The 17,810-nt window shown below is 42.7% G+C and overlaps 1 protein-coding gene across 2 annotated transcripts in view; it reads right to left on the bottom strand.

Moving 5' to 3' along the window:
* The window catches only part of LOC142568373 (uncharacterized), a 38,232-nt gene extending 23,875 nt beyond the window's left edge, over positions 1–14,357 (bottom strand). The window contains exons 1-2 of one of the 2 annotated variants that reach the window (XM_075678372.1): positions 14,021–14,357; positions 1,521–1,729 (exon numbers count right to left, since the gene is read on the bottom strand). In XM_075678372.1, the coding sequence (XP_075534487.1) occupies positions 1,521–1,729; positions 14,021–14,177 (366 nt within the window). In that variant the 5' untranslated portion in view covers positions 14,178–14,357. Of the gene's footprint in view, positions 1–1,520; positions 1,730–13,754; positions 13,860–14,020 lie in introns of those variants that run through there. The other variant, XM_075678373.1, reaches the window with a different exon arrangement.
* Positions 14,358–17,810: the final 3,453 nt, after the last annotated feature.

Genomic DNA, 17,810 nt, shown 5'->3' with positions numbered 1-17,810 from the left:
AGGGCGTGCAGCCGCCCTTTCCTGTCTGCCCCTTCTCCCCACCCCATTTTTTTTCGCAGTGCTTGCCTGCAATCACATGGGAATTCTTGCCAAGAAGTCAGCACATGGGAAAGGGAGCCCCGGTTGACAATGCACGAAGATGGGTCAGTACGGGTGTAACGCTACTCAAGAAAAATGCGGTTTGCAAAACTGCCTGCTATGTAAGTGCAGGCAAGGGTGTGTCTTCTGCACATAGCTTCCTTGGCATTACCTCTACTGCTCATTTTATTATATGTTGAAGGGGAAAGTTGCATAGCACATGCACCTACTTTCAAGCAAAAGGATGGCCATGGTGACGTTAAGCCTTGTTAGCGTCTAATCTTGTTAGCATGCTATGATCGCTTTGAAAAGTTCATCTGCACTGGTCATTCCAATGCCAATGTTTGTGTTTTTCCGGCATGGGAACTCCTACATCTACCCCACTACGAAAAGGAACACTCACAATTGAGCGAGTCAGGAAAGGGGCAACAGTACAGTAGGAGGCGAAAGAAAAGGTGCGCTATTTAGTGGGGCCATGCAGGCCGCACCATTGTGTGCTGCGGGTCATGTGTGTGAGACCCCTGTCCTAGAGTCCTCAAACTTCTCCCTTTCTTTGCACTTCTATGTGCGCACTGTAGTGGTTCCTTGCTGCTGACACAGATGTCCTTAGCTCCTTCATGATGGCGACACTTAACTTTGTTAACTGCCTCACACTGCACACTGCCCACAGTGAGGTTTTCCAGTTCCACGAAAGTTGCTATTCGAAGTGGAATGTGTGTGCACACGCGCCGGCTTTAAATTTTTATACCACTGCTTTTAAAATGGGGAATTTGCTGTGTACACGCTGATCCAGCATAGAAAGTGGGTCACATAATCGATCTTGGACTGCATTACTCAATAATTCCATAATGCTTAAGGGAGAGAAAAATTTTTGTACTTTCAAGGGCCTTCAAAACATACTTTTAAATTTAAAAGGTGTTCAAGGGTTTCAACGGCCTGTGTGCACCCTGCGATAAAGTCATTTACAAACTGTCGGCAATTTGCACCACGAAAGCTAGACGAACTACCACTTTAGTGTTGCCATCTTTATGAGCGCACCAAATGTGCAAATGAGCTGGGATGAAAAGTATCAGGCAGCTGCATTCATTAACACACATGGTTAAATAAATGGCTGTGGTCTTTGTCAATCGGTACTGATTTTGTTAGCCAAAGCCTCTGTTGTTCACCTACATTGGTTGAAAAATCAAACTGCCCAAATCTTCCCTCAATGGTTAAGTGTTGCACTGACAGCAGTGTAGACACTCGCACAAATCGCCCACTCTCCACAAATATGCTCTTGTGTTTTGTTTCAACAACAACAGCTGAAAGTCAACAGCTGGTCCTTTTCTTTATTGTTTTGGCTTTTCTGTAGGTCTTGAAAAGTGCGACATAATGTAAACGAGCTGCCCAACCAACAAGCCACTCAACGTTCAGTAAAAGCTTTCAGTGAAGTGCACACCCACCATGCTATTATCGTGTTGTAGCTCTGCAGGCGTGTAGTTGAAAGGCTCCGGAGTGTCGTCCTGCCGAAGGAACTGCAGCTGCTGGTAGTGGGCCCACTTGGGTACGTAGCGGTCGAGCGGGTGGCCACCCTGTGCTGACTCCTTGATCTTACGCACTTCGCGCTGGAACTGGGAGCGCAGGTTGGCCCACTTGGACTTCACCATAGATTCTGCAGAACGGGGAGGAACACCATGGTGGGCCTATCAAGTTGCCCAAGTGCTACTTTGTCTCACATCCCCTCCTGTCTCTATTGCTATAAGACTTGGCAAATAAACCAAGTTAGCTGAATGTATAAAAAAACTGACAGTTAGGCGAGTTGGTTATGTTTCACCTTGGATAAACAGCGCAACACAGCAATCAGTGCCTGTCCTGTCACTTCTTTAGCTCTTGTCCATGTCTGTGTTGCCTGTTTACCCCAGATGTAGATGAAGTGAAACAAGCTCTCTGCACCCCTAAAAATTGCACACATGCTCCCAAAGACGACACCAGTATGACATATGTAGCACAAAGTGCAGCTGTAGGCCATAGTTGCTCCGCCTGAAGAGTGCACGCCATGCAAAACTTCATAAAGCACACCAACAGGCAGTGCTTCCAACTAAAAATCAGCAAATCAGCAAGCTGAGCCTTCAAAAACAAACAAAACCAATAGTTCAGGGCACCCAAAATGGCTAAAGGGCCTTCTGAACTCAGGCTACAATTAGAAATATGGTCAGCATATAAATCTTATTCCATTTACACAGTGCGCAACTAGACAAAAGGTACTGAAAGGAAATCTGGCTCTTTCTTCTTTCTTTGTACAGGAAGCAATAAACAATAGAAACAATACGATAGACACATATGAAGTAGCGTAGCCAGAAATTTATTTTGAGGGGAGGGGGTATTTCTTCCCAGCCACTTCTCCCCCTCCTTTACCCTCTCTCTCGTATATGTGTGTGTGTGTAGATACCCCCACACACATACATACACACACATACATATTACACACACACACACACACACATACATACATATTGACAGAGAAAAAGACACAGGAAGTTGGGTTGTATACCACACAAAGACAAAAACTTGTAGTATGTACCGCTCAGAAAAGCATGCTTTACAGGGGTCCTGAAACACTTTCCTAAGTAATGATAGAATGGCCAAATTAAAGGGGCCCTGAACCACCCCTCTGGCTTGGTGAAATAACATAGTCCGCGGGTAGCATATGCTGTTGTGAACATCTCTGCCAAGTTCTGCTGTCGCACGCGGTCCGTGGAGATCGCAAGCGGTGTGCGAAGTCACCTTTTTCTCAAACGCTCTCGTTTCAAAAACCCCATGATCCTCACACTCTTCTGTGCGCTTCATTTCATCATAAAGCACACTGCAATACGTGGCTGCTATTGGTCGCCGCACTCGGCTACACCGCGGCCGCCATGAGTCCAGTGGCTAAGCGCACTGCGGCTCTCTGAGGACAGCCGCGTTTGGCTTACGTTTAGTGCGGCATACGCACCAAGTCGGAAATTTGAACTGCACGCCACGGTGATGTCTCCACCGTAGCCTTTGCAGTGCAAGGCATTGGAGGAGGAAGGGGAGCACAGCTGACGCCGTGTTTGATTGCAGATAACTCCACCTATGCTGAACGCATTGAAGTACTTTTTGTGGCAAAGTGGTTCTGAAATAGCCTATCTTCACTTCAAATGTCTTTCTCCCCTTCGATAAAAAGTGGTTCAGGCCCTTTTAAAGGATGTAATTTCACAAATCTCACGTCTCAAAAATTTTTTTATTCCTTCAACTATATGTGGCATTATTGCACCAATACCCAGCTTTCTGTCCCTCCCTGTCTCTGCTAGCGCACTGAAAGCTACACAGCAAAGCCAAGAGGGCAGAGCTCTGACTAAAATAGAGCATTGTGGTGGTGAAAGGACTCATTGCGGCACTTCGTGGGGCCCCGGTAGACTATGCTATGCAGCATGCCGCTGCCATCTTGGAGGCCCCCCACGTAGCAGATGCAGCTATGCGCAGTGTAAAGATGAAATTATTTTGTGCCTTTTCGACATCGCAGAGATGTACATTTTTAATTTATTTAAATAAAAGTTAGCAATTATGCATTTCTCAGAATGCTCTTGCGATCACAAAATTAGCCAGTAGCATTGGTAGGTTCAGCTGCTTTCGATGACGCTGCATGAGGACATTGGAGAAGCAAGCGCAAGCAAATTTTCGCTGTGTTTGAAAAGTGATTGTAAATTTTCTGCCTTAAGCAGTGCAGTTATATTTGGCTCACATGTTCACAGCTGCCTCTATGACAGATCTGCATTGTTTTGTTACTACATTCAAAAAGTGCTTCGGGGCCTTTCAACAATGAGGATGCATGTTTTTATGCTGCCAAAGCAACATTTTGCTGAATTTCTGACAAAACTTCGCATCAAATTATGCTATTGTCCTTATGCTATGTTTAAAAATAACACTTAAAAAATAATAAAGACCATAACATTTTGTTTACAACTCGATGCAAGGTGGATCCACTTGGAACAAGTTCACAGGATGACATCAGTTTCTAGATATTATTTCCCAAACTTTGTAAAGAAATACAAGTGGCAGTCCAGCCACGTTTGTGCTTCAATGCATCAAACAGCATTTTGTTAAAAAAAGTAAGTGGAATGACTGCGCATTTTCCCTGCAAGTTTGATGCAGCATATCCTGAAAATGGTGTGATCCAAAGAATTCTTTTCAAGTGGATATGCCTTGCAGTCTCACTAGTTACAATTTGTAAATTGCAATGTGTGCTGTAAGGTAATTATTTAAAAAAGTTAATTTACTTTATTAGTAAATTCGCATCTCGATTTATTGTGCAAGTAACATCTATGCATTCAAGCGGACCAGCACAAGGACTACAATAGCGCTATATGTCACAGGTGATTTTTAAAAATTGCTTAAAGTCTTCGCAATGAGAAGAAAGTGGGTTAACCGAGGGGCCAGATTTTTATTAATCATATCATAAGAAGCCAACAAACAATGACTCCAAGGACAACATAGGGGATATTACTTGCATTTATTAATTGAATAATTATATATTAATAATAATATTAATAATGATAAATTAATAAAAATGAAAGTGGATGAAAAAACAACTTGCCGCAGGTGGGGCACAATCCCATGTCTTCACATTACGCGTGCGATGCTCTACCAATCGAGCTACCGTATTGCCGTTTTCCCATTCACTTTCTTGAATATTTATGTTTTACTACAAGAACTAACCCTGGGAGTGTTGGCCAGCAGCACCACTCACAAACCTTGGCGGCGGATGTGGAACATCCTTTCTACCGCAGGCATCACGAGTACGTGATCTTTTTGGGTGAATGCAACTGGTCAATAAACCCACACATGCTACCTGAAGGCGTCAATGTTGCCGGATTCGAGAGCATCATCATCATCATCAGCCTGGTTACGCCCACTGCAGGGCAAAGGCCTCTCCGATACTTCTCCAACTACCCCGGTCATGTACTAATTGTGGCCATGTCATCCCTGCAAACTTCTTAATCTCATTCGCCCACCTAACTTTCTGCTGCCCTCTGCTACACTTCCCTTCCCTTGGAATCCAGTCCGTAACCCTTAATGACCATCAGTTATCTTTCCTCCTCATTACATGTCCTGCCCATACCCCATTTCTTTTTCTTGATTTAAACTAAGATGTCATTACCTTGCCTTTGTTCCCTCACCCAATCTGCTCTTTTCTTATCCCTTACCGTTACGTTACACCCATCATTCTTCTTTCCATAGCTCGTTGCGTCGTCGTCAATTTAAGTAGAACCCTTTTCGAGAGCTTTCAGGTTTCTGCCCCGTACGTGAGTACTGGTAAGACGCAGCTGTTATACACTTTTCTCTTGAGGGATAATGGCAACCTGCTGTTCGTGATCTGAGAATGCCTGCCAAACGCACCCCAGTCCTTCTTATCCTTCTGATTATTTCAGTCTCATGATCCGCATCCGCAGTCACTACCTGTCCCAAGTAGATGTATTCTCTTACCACTTCCAGTGCCTCGCTACCTATCGTAAACTGCTGTTCTCTTCAAAGACTGTTAAACATTACTTTAGTTTTCTGCAGATTAATTTTTAGACCCACCCTTTGGCTTTGCCTCTCCAGGTCAGTGAGCATGCATTGCAGTTGGTCCCCTGAGTTACTAAGCAAGGCAATATCATCAGCGAATCGCAAGTTACTAAGGTATTCTTCATTAACTCTTATCCCCAATCCTTCCCAATCCAGGTCTCTGAATACCTCCTGTAAACACGCTGTGAATAGCATTGGAGAGATCGTATCTCCCTGCCTGACGCCTTTCTTTATGAGGATTTTGTTGCTTTCTTTATGGAGGACTACGGTGGCTGTGGAGCCGGTATAGATATCTTTCAGCATTTTTACATACGGCTCGTCTACACCCCGATTCCATAATGCCTCCATAACTGCTGAGGTTTCAACTGAATCAAACGCTTTCTCGTAATCAATGAAAGCTATATATAAGGGTTGGTTATATTCCGCACATTCCTCTATCACCTGATAGTGTGAATATGGTCTATTGTTGAGTAGCCTTTACGGAATCCTGCCTGGTCCTTTGGTTGATGGAAGTCTAAGGTGTTCCTGATTCTATATGCAATTACCTTAGTAAATACTTTGTAAGCAACGGACAGTAAGCTGATCGGTCTATAATTTTTCAAGTCTTTGGCGTCCCCTTTCTTATGGATTAGGATTATGTTAGCGTTTTTCCAAGATTCCGGTACGCTCGAAGTCATGAGGCATTGCGTATACAGGGTGGCCAGTTTTTCTAGAACAATGTGCCCACCATCCTTCAACAAATCTGCTGTTACCTGATCCTCCCCAGCTGCCTTCCCCTTTGCATAGCTCCCAAGGCTTTCCTTACTTCTTCCGGCGTTACTTGTGGGATTTCAAATTCCTCTAGATTATTCTCCCTTCCATTATCGTCGTGGGTGCCACTGGTACTGTATAAATCTCTATAGAACTCCTCAGCCACTTCAATGATCTCATCCATATTATATTAGCCTCATTATGTAATAAACAAGAAGAAAGTGGGTTAACCAAAGAGTGAGTTAACTGAATTAACCAAGGGTTAACTGAGGGATGCAGAAAGGATGTTCAAGCAGAAAGGATGTTCCACATCTGCCGTTAAGGTTTGTGAGTGGTGGCGCTGGCTAACACTCCCAGGGTTAGTTCTTGTCGTAAAACATAAATACCCAAGAAAGTGGATGGGAAAGCGGCACCACGATAGCTCAATTGGTAGAGCATCGCATACGTAATGCAAAGGCATGGGATCGTTCCCCACCTGCGGCAAGTCGTTTTTTCATCCATTTCGATTTTCATTCATTTATCCTTTCTTTAATTCAACTAGTAAATGCAAGTAATTTCCCAATGTTATCCTTGGTGTCATTGTTTGTTGGCTTCTTAAAGTCTTTGCAGAAACACCAGGTATTCAGCGCAACCACGAGAGAGGAACTTTCCAACTGCAATATTCTAACCTACAGACTAGCAGAACAGTGTATTGTTGCCAATAGCTTTGCCTTTACCACTCCAAACTCTCTACTCAATATTCTAGGTTTTGGCAATAACAAAGGTTCTTGAATAGCAACAACATATTACCTCCTGGCAGCTAGGTGTGGATTAGGGTACCATAAGGACAAGAAATTTCACAGAAATTATAGGAAAGTCTCTAAGCTCGCACTCCTTCCCTTAAGGGACCGCACTTAGAGGGAGGAATAGAGTCTGTAAAGGAGAGTCTTTGGTTAGCAAACGCGGAACAACCGGGCAAGACAGCAAGCTTATATTTTCACAGATGGTCTATAAAAATTCATTGTCTATTCGTTTTTAATGAACGGAAAGGAAAAAGGACTGGCATTTCGTTCACTTATTGCTTGACGCAGGAAAAGTAAGCAGAAGAAAATGGGCTGTAAAGCAAGGCCAAGAGCCAGAAGAGATCTGTTGCAACCCCGGTAAGAGCAGGTGATGAGCATAATTTTCTAACCAGATCTTGTAGGGAGTGGTTTGGCCAGGGCTACGTATGAAAGAGGGTGCACACTATTCTGCAAGTCACCCATTATTGAAGTACACTTCCTGTCTAGTGCCCGTGCTATATTCGTTTATATTTAAAACACAGGAACAATGCTTTGTGCCATAACTTCACTAGTATTATATGAGGCAAGTTTCACTCACTGCCGGTCACCTGCTGCGTGACTTGTTTGAAGAGATATTTAGAGGCAACTTGCAATCATGGTATTGGGGTCCTTATCAAGCGGAACATATAATTATTTGGACACACTCTGGAATCTATGAGTCAGACAGTCTGAAGCATCGATGCTTTCTATGTTCTTTTATGGCATCCGTAGTTCGCAGTAAAATAAGGGATGACAGTTCCGAGAGATTTGAGAGTGTTCTCATCTCCTGACACTCGCCTGCTCTGAAGACTGCAGAAATGTTTTGTTAGGATCGGCTCCCAACAGTTTCGACTAGGTAGGTTAACCGCAGCTAGGCAGCTGGCTACGGCCGTCTAGTGTCGAGGGATCAGGCAGTGACAAGATGCTCTGCGTTTGTCCCTAATTATTCACCACCTTCATTCTTGGTGCCATTTATGTTTGTCATTCCCTACTCCACCCTTCCCCCCCTCCCCCTGACTCATATCCTTCAATGCACTCCCCTCTTTATAACTCTTTTCCATCAGCCACTGTCACCCTCAACATGTCAAGTCATTGCAATTGTGAACGGTGCAACGGCCCCTCAAATTCCTATACTTCTGTTTACTTTTTCAAGGCAGCGCCACTGTGTGGATGTCGTGGCCATTCCTCTACCTCCCTTCCCACCTGGTTGCTATGGCTGTTCCTTAGCTTCCCTGCCCTGTACCCCCGTCCTTGATATATTTTGCATCACACAAATCAGCGTTCTGTCTGCATTTCTCTCTTTTCCCATTTTTTGCGCTGTTGTCATCCTGCACAATGTATACCAACTAGCCCAACAGCAAGCTCTCCTCAAATTTATACACGTAATGAAAGTCAGAGACAAGGGAAAGAAAAGGGGGAGGGGGACGCTTATTCTGCATTTCCTAGACAGGCAAGTCATATTTTCAGAATGCTTTTTTTCCATGCAGCATAGTCGATGATTTGGTCAAGTACAAGAAATGAGAAGCCCTTCGACAACACGACGGCCTGGTAGGGGGCAATAACAACAAGTTTTTAGCACCTGCTTGTCCGCTCTTTCTCTGTCTATGCACTTTTTAGCCTTGATGCACCTCTCAATAGTTATGATTAACACAATCCGGAATGAGGGAGTGGCGTGCCTTGGGAGCGGCCACAATGTTCTGCCTACTGCAGGTGCTGGGCAACACCTTCCTTTAAGTTTTCTCGCCGAAAGCAGTGCACTCCTTGTGCCCATTTAGCAATGTCAGAGTTCCGTGATAAGGCCAGCAAATATGTAAATGGGGGGTGGGGCCATCTATCAGTCGAGTGCACTAAATTTTGGCCCCCGACAATAGCAGTCCTAAACATTGTATTCAGGGAAGGAGAGCTCTACAGCTTACAAAATTTTTTTCTTTGCCTCTCTGCCCACACCTCAAATATCCTTGGAAGTAGCAAGGTCAGGCTGCACATCTCTTATCTATGGAGGATCTCATCAGTGGTGCACTTTAAACACGCAACCGACTACAGGCACAAAACAAGGGCTGGTTGTCTTTCAGAGAATGACAAGGTCATCATTCTTCAAAAAAAAATAAGTGTGGTTGCTTCAGACAGATTTTTGCATCCTTGACAATTTCCCTTCAATAAAGTTGTTCTCTCGCTCCTCTCCCATAATGCTATGTGCCTGTCGAAGACATATGCACCTGGGGGAGCTGTGACGCAGATGAACCGGTGTTTACTTCGAAAACGCCTTGACACCAGCTGGGAGCAAAGCTGAGGCCCCCCAAAATTTTTTAAACCTTAAGGTACAATGGGCCGTTGGCTTGCACTTCCTGAAATGGGCTATCTTGTCTGCTCGCACTATTTATGTTCACAAGCCGGTGTGTCCTCTGCACAAGAGACGAAATGTCCGATTAAATTTCTTTAATACTCACAATTGTAGATACTGTAATTATTAGAAATAGCCTTCTTTACTTTTTTTTTGCCATTCATTTCATGCTTTCTCCTATTCTGTTCCCTCTTCATTGCACCACCCCCTTGCTGGCCAATGTTCAGGTAACAGCCATCACTAGTGTGACTAGCAAATTTCTCCTTCTTTCTTCCACTAACCACAAATATAGTCACTTTCAGACATGAGCTGACAACAATAAGTAGCCAAGCACATAAGCTGCATCTTTCGCCTATTTGTTCTTGATATGACTAAGAATACTTTTTTTTTTTTTTGTCCAGGGAATTGACTCAATGATCTCCTCCCCCCCCCCTTCAGACTGCCTCTAGCCTTCAACATGCTGTCACATTCAAACTTTCCCTTTCATCCACGTCACTGTTTTGAGCTTGCTTCCTATGACTTTTTGTTCCGTAGAAAAGGGGGCGGGGAGTGGGTGCCCCCAGAAAACTTCACAAGGGTGGGGGTTTGACCCGAACTCTCTAGCTATGCTAATGCACATATACGTTCCTTAACACACTTTTGCAAGTATCCCATGCAGCACTCAGTCTTCATAATCACTAGAATCGCCTGGTCATAACAGTGAATTATAAGAAAGGAATACCATCAAGCGAAAACAATCTTCACACTATACTTGCAAAGATTCATTGAAAAGTAAAACTAGAAAAATGTAATAAATTTTTTAAAATTGGCTTAGCAGTAAACTGAAGTGAGACATGAAAGCCATTTCAAACATGCACTAAAACTGAAGATGAAAAACAAATTTTATCAGTAATTCAGTGCTCGTAAGCTTCAATGACTCAAGTGTGTCCCACTGCCGTCTTCATGACACAGCTTTTCACTCACTTATCTAGCAACCACTTGAAAACCAGCAAGCTCATGCTGCTGGTTCAATCAGCAGCTGGCATTATTCATAGAAAGCCAGCTGCGCTGGTTAAAAACCAGCTAGGCTGTAACACTAAAATGGATGGCAGTGGGACTGTGGTTTGAACATGACATTCAAAAAAGATATGCTTGACCTTCAATGTGCCTCATTAAGAAGTGACCTTTCTAGGCTGAGCAAATGCAGAGAGTTGCGACACTAAACTAGGCTACACTGATTTAGTGCTTCCATAAGAGTCTCATTAAAGTGGACTGAGATGATGAAAACCATGGGTATGTTCTAATCTCGGCGCGGACAGATACTTTGCCATCTTTGCCATACAGCCGTCATTATAAGTCCCATTCCAATCGCGATGTAAATAGCAAAGACAGCTTCAAGGAGGTAGCATAGAAGTCTGCAATACTGCAGGCTACTTTGCTAACTAGCCAGGAGATGACACAGATTAGTGACACAACAGGGGAGCTGGGTGGTTGAGTGTAGTCAGGCAAGTGCTATTAACCAGACTTACCATTTTGTTGAACAACTGTAGGCCTGGCTAGGGCATCAAACCTTAAGCGTGAGCACTAACAGTTTGGGAGAGAAGCCCCACCTTGGGAACACGCAGGGTTGGGAAAACAATGTGCATATGTCATCAAGCTGGAGAACTCCGTGTTATCAGCAGATTGTAATGACACATATTCACATTGCCTCATACAAAATGTGAGAAGCAGAGTGACTTAAAATTTCAATAGAGTTCTTTTTTTTTCAAGACAATTACAAAACTTTTCAACTTACCTTGGCATTGAAATTTGGACCACCCGGGCAAATGATTATGTTCTAAATACAGACTCGCATGAAGCCGTATCTTTAGATGTCAAGTTAGACACCTCTGATTACTGGAACAAACTGGAACATACCTCATATGGCTGCTTCAGTTAGCAGACCAAGCACAACATCCACAGTGCACAGGACTGCAGTGTCCTCGTGCAAAGTTTGATTTGGTGCTGCTAAGCCTGCTCCACGATGCTGCTATGCTCGTTCTGTGGATTAAACTGGCTATTGAGTGCTCTGTGAATCCACATTTAAAGGGACACTAAAGAGAAGCCCTAAATAAAGTTTTGGCTGATGAAGCATGCATTTAAAGCTCTATTTGGACTTCTTTGAAAGACAAAGGCTGATGATTCACAGAAAACAAATGAAGGCCGCACTTTTATTTCTTCAATTGAGCACACAAACCACATCACTTTACCTCACTGACTGTCTTTTTTTCTTCATATGCCAGAAAAGCTCCCCAATGTTTCTAGATTTAGCCTGTGCTTCCTTTGAAACACAATGTCATCTTTATCTAGGCAAGTAAGAAGCCTTAATAGAAGCAGACACTGTCAAAACCCACAATGTCATCGGGCGCTGTGCAGGAACTCAAGTTGGAAGTTGGCCCCTAGTGTCCACTTGTTGCTTTTGTCTTTTCTGGCTCACTGCACCTCAGGTCAATGTGAGACTGACCTGTTTTGTATTTAACTAGTGTGGAACCAACATAGGTTATAGGGCAGCTGCAACAAAATTTTAGATTACAAAAAAAGACTAATTTTGGATGGTGTACATATGAAACAGCCACTGTACAAAATTTTACATTTGAAGTATGAGTGGATGCATTATAGTGGATGCATTATAAATATCCACATTTTTCATATCATAATCAAAATTCCAACATTACCACTCACCGGAAATGAAGCCCAAAACATCAAGAACATGCACCTGCCAAGGTGGGACAGCATGCATGCGTGGTTCTGGCATCTGGGTCATGTCCAATTACCATCAGGTAATTGTTAATGGTTAATTGGTAATGTTGTCTGCTAAGGCATTATTAAGACTGTTAATTGAAAAAAATGTGTGATTACTATCTCTGTGGCACTGCCAAGGTTACTTAGGCTGTACACCAGGTGTTTCTTTTTATGCTGAGCCATTAAAAAGGAAAAATCGTATCTAGGCCACTGCCATTTTCTGCTGATATGCTAGGCAGACACTAACAGCAAGAAACATTTCAATTATAATTTCATTAACTAAACATGCTAATTAACATTTAAATTACTAACTTTAGGGTATATGTTGTAAATGTGAAATAGAAGCCGGTTAGTAAAATTATGTCTCATTAGCAGAAATCCTATGAGTAGCATCTCTTGAGATATGCAACTTTAAGATGGTGCTACAAGATACAACGGTGTTCCCCTTAACAGTTCCCTAAAAGCATGCATTTTAATGTTTGGGACTGCCTAAATAGAATGACGAGGCATATTTTAGCAGATTTCTGCCACAAAAGTGCTGCTCTTAGGATCTCTGCTAAACTTCACTACTCCTCGACTTCAGTTACACAATTACAACATGCACCCAAATGTTGGTGATTAAAAAGTTAATTAGCATATTTAGTTAAACAGACAAATTACCAGAGAAATTTTTCTTGCTGCTAAATTTGCCTTCTCATGCTGCCTATTCGCAAAAACAAAAACGGCAGGGGCCTAGATATGACAGCTGTTTCTAATGTGTTCCACATAAAAAAGAAACACTTGGTATACTCCCTTGTAACCTATTAAGCTGAAGTGAAATTTCATTGCAGTTAGGCTTTAATGCTTCGCAAGCGGGCGCTGCCATCTTTTCCGCTTAATTCATTAGTGCTTTTCACTTGACCTGTGGCAACAGTGGGGCCTAGGTTATTCTTCTGCTTACGATGAAATAAATGTATTTTCTGCTGTATTCAAAACACTTTCCCAGTACTATGAATCCAGCATATGTGCGCGCAATATATGTGAACACTATACCTACACAGATTAATTTAACTAACAGCACAGAAGCATAGTAAAAATGTTACTTTTGGACACAGCATGCTCTTGGTTGGACATCCATTACAGGATCAAGGGTGCTTAATCACAAGCTCTCACAGGACTTCTCAACGTTCTTGTAGAAAAGTGTTCCTGTAGCGTTCATGGCTTGTAAATCACTGCGATAAGTATGATACTGCATTTTTTTAGACGTACTGCTAAAGAATCTAACATCAGAAATATGCTGAATTTCCTCTCACGCAGTGCGTGAAACTTACGGGAAATAAAGTTCAGTCTGTAGCGATCAACTTGCGATAAATTTTCTTCTCTCTTTTCTTTAATGCGTTGCAAGGGGTCCGATTTTTCTTGTTTCTTGTTAAAGAACGAGTAAGCGAAACATTTCGCAGGTTTCAGATCGAGAGACTCACGTAAATCTGGCGGCTGTTGGAAAGCAGATGTGATACCAACAACGCGACGGGAGTCCATCAAACACCCGCACCTTGCGTTTGGAACACAGACTTACACAGTGTCCCGAACCCAATTTGGATTCCGCGTTCTAGGCCGCTACAGCAGAAACTCTCGTAACTGTCAACAGATGCCGCCACTGCACTGTCGTGCGCCGCTCCGCGCTTGCATTCTTGCGCTGATCAACGCCTAAAAACCTCACTTCGCTACCGAAGCCGCGTGTCCTCACCTGTGAACCCGGCTCCTAATTGTTCGGTGATTTCTCGCATCGCCATCTCCTTGACATGCCTGTTGTGATAATGTATGTCTTTAGAGTTCCACAGGCATGGCCGTTCCTCGACAAGAGCAATCAGTTCCGATTCGACGTCGTGGGTGAACTCGACCATCGCAGGTCATTAAATGTGACGCCTTGGGTACCGTCGCTACGCGCACTGTAATGTAGCCAGTAACCGGCAATCACACAAACAAATCTAGAAACGTGAGTGAATAGGGAGACGAGACTGTATGCAAAAACCTCTTTTCTTTGCGTCTCACTGTTGGCAGTGGCGATAACGATAGCAGCGTTGACTACGCGTCTCCCTACGGTAAACACGATCGCTCTGCTTGCACGCGCAACCAATCTAGCAGTTTGATTGAAAAGTAGGTTTAAAACTAAAAATAATAATGTTTACACGTCGCTTTTGTCACAACATAGCAGTAATCTCCGAAATCCAATGTTCCGAGTCGCGCACCAATGCGTGTTTGACGCTGTCTGTGAGGTCGTATTGTGTGTCTGGCAACAGCGTCTGGCGACGTTGTCTGCCAGCTGTGTCTGCGTCGTCTGCTACGGAAGCGCAGTGGAACGCTTGCGCCGGCTTCAGCCGCGCATTGTGGTGCTGCGTTGGCATTTAACGTGTGCAGTGATTTGTTTTTTGCTAGATGCAACATGTTAAAGAGTAATCAGCCTCACAGTGTTTTCTGTTTAACTAGAGGAAAAATTCTGAGCCATATCAACTGAAAATGTAGGTAGTTTCGAATCGAGAGCTATAGTGTGTAACGTGTAGAAACCTTCCAATCCTTCCCTGAATAACGTAACATGCATATCATACCAAGCAGGACTTGTTAAATGTAATTGATTTTTCTGTAATTTTTTCTTTTTTTTTCACAGGGACGTTATATTCTACATAGCGCTTGAGCTCCATGCAAGGAGATGAATAATGGAGTTATAAAGAAGCTTTATATATATATATATATATATATATATATATATATATATATATATATATATATACTATATATATATATATATATATATAAAGCGTACGAAACATCTGTGGCAGTTTTAGTTGCGCAGACGCGCTCTTGTGCTCTTCCGTGGCACGTTGAAGAAGGCGAAGACATGCGGCGTTATTACTTGAGTGTCTCTGTTGCTGGCTGACACACTCATAGATCCCAAACACAACTTTCAAGCTTGCACACCACGCTCCAAAGTCAGCTTCTCTCGCGAACAGAATGTGCTGTGAGAAAGACACGGGCCGAAAATTTTGATCTCACTTTTCAGAGGCCGAGAGCAGTAGCGAGAGTTTCAGGAGCGCGGTTGCTATGGCAACCGAATGCAAAAAATGCAAAAAACAAACGGTATAAAATCCCGAAGAACCATAAATGACACCACAAAGAGACCAGCCCTGCATTCAAAATCTTAAACATAAACTGTCGTAGTGTCGTCAATAAAGCTGCAGAACTTGAGGGCATGCTGTTCTCGCATGATGCAGACGTTGCCATGCTTACAGAGACGTGGTTGAGCAGTGAAATATTTGACAGCGAGTTTGTTCCTAAGGGCTATAAGGTATTTCGGGGCGACCGTGACAGAAGAGGTGGAGGAGTGGCCATTTTGTACAAATCATCACTGCAACTTTTTAGTATGCCCGATGCGCAAGATATTGAAGCTGTCTTTTGCAAAGCATACATCAACAAGGCCCGCTTCATCCTTGGTGTTTTTTATAGGCCTCCAAACTCTTCTGCTGCGGTACTTGAAAACTTAAGGGAATATATGCACTGCCATGTAAAATCAGATGACAGAATACTACTGGCAGGGGACTTTAATTTGCCAAACATTGATTGGCACACCTTTTCATTGCATTCTGCTCACAGTATTGATAACACAATCTTTGATATTGTATTCACGTTTGATTTACTGCAAATGGTAAATAATTTCACTAGAGTACAGGGAGCCGTATGCTCAATTCTGGACTTATTTTTTGTAAGTGGCGCCATCCGAAATGCAATAACCTGTGAAGTCACAAACGGGATTTCTGATCACAAAGCTGTCTTGTTGAGCTTGTCAAATGTCTACCCTGATCACAAAAACGGTGTTCGTTTGTTTCCCAATTTTTCTCGTGCTGATGATGAATCTATTCTGGATATGCTTGCATTCTACTTTGATGACTTCAGAAACAGCACTTGCAATGTAAATGACTTGTGGCTTTCTTTTAGGGGAATTGTCTCTGAATGTATCCAACGATTCGTTCCCACAATTGCAAAATCTTCTGTGCACCGTAACCCATGGATTTCTCGCGAGACGTTACGCTTACAGCGAAGGCTTAAAAGGTTAAAAGTGAAAGCAAGAACAAATGTAACCTTAAAATCTAGTGTAGAAGGCACTTCAGAACAACTAAAACAGAAAATAATTTGCGACAAAGAAAAATATTACGGAACGATCCTGCCTTCATTTATTAAAACGTCTCCCGAGAGATTCTGGCGCCAAATCACACCTAAATCTTCTTCTACCAGTGGGTTCATGATAGACGGCAAATGTGTAAGTGATGAGACTGTCGTTTGTTCTGCTTTTAACAAATTCTTCCAGTCGGTATTTACCAAAGATAATGGTCGCCTTCCCAACTTTTCTATATCGCTTCCTGTTATATCTGACGTTGTCATTTCTGAGAGCGGCGTTTTTAATTTGCTATTGAACGTTGATACTAAAAAGTCACCAGGACCAGATAAAATACCAAACGCGTTTTTAAAGCGTTATGCGGAATGGTGTGCCAAGTACCTGTATGTCGTATTCACCAGATCTTTACGCGATGGTTCCCTACCGGATGACTGGAGGACGGCCGAAATCAAACCTTTACATAAATCTGGGAACAAAACACACATAGACAATTACCGACCAGTATCTCTTACATCTACATCATGCAAAATTTTAGAGCATATAATTCATAAACATATATTAAGTTTCTTAGAAGAGCACAAGGTACTTACAGATGTCCAACATGGTTTCAGGCATAGGTTTTCTACATGTACTCAATTAGTTGAGACTGTTCACGATCTCGCACAGGCAATTAATGAAGGGAAGCAAACAGATATTGTGTTCATGGATTTTCGTAAAGCATTTGACAAGGTATCACATAACAAATTAATCCATAAATTAGAGTATTATATAAAAAATGTACAGATACTTACATGGATCAGAGCCTATCTTACTAACAGACACCAATTTGTCACCTTAAACAATACTTCTTCTAACAATACAGAGGTTGCGTCTGGAGTCCCCCAGGGATCAGTTTTGGGACCACTTTTATTTCTGTTATTTATAAATGACATAGTCGCAGAACTTTCAGTTTCCGTGAAACTTTACGCAGATGACTGTATTTTGTATGAAAAGATATCTTCTGTTGATGATCAGGTGCGCCTAAATAATGACCTGGCAAAGGTGACTGCTTGGTGCGAACAATGGCAAATGTCTATTAATTTTGAAAAAAGTGTTTTTATGAGAATCACACATAAGAAAGAACCTCTTCAATTTGCATATAATGTTGACAACGTATCTCTATCAGAGGTAAGAGAGTACAAATATTTGGGCCTATGGATAACCAATGACACCAATGATAACCAATAACCAATGTTGTTGCGAATTCTTTGCGTAAACTGTTTTTCTTGAGGCGCTCACTGAAATCATGTACGTCTGGTGTTCGTTTACTGGCGTACAATTCCTACATTCGTCCGTTGTTGGAATATGCCGTAATTATTTGGGACCCATT

This window comes from Dermacentor variabilis, unplaced genomic scaffold (assembly GCF_050947875.1).
Source record: "Dermacentor variabilis isolate Ectoservices unplaced genomic scaffold, ASM5094787v1 scaffold_18, whole genome shotgun sequence".
Classification (NCBI taxonomy): Eukaryota; Metazoa; Arthropoda; class Arachnida; order Ixodida; family Ixodidae; genus Dermacentor; species Dermacentor variabilis.
Note: the sequence above shows the minus strand (reverse complement) of the source record. Positions and strands in the feature narration are given on the sequence as shown.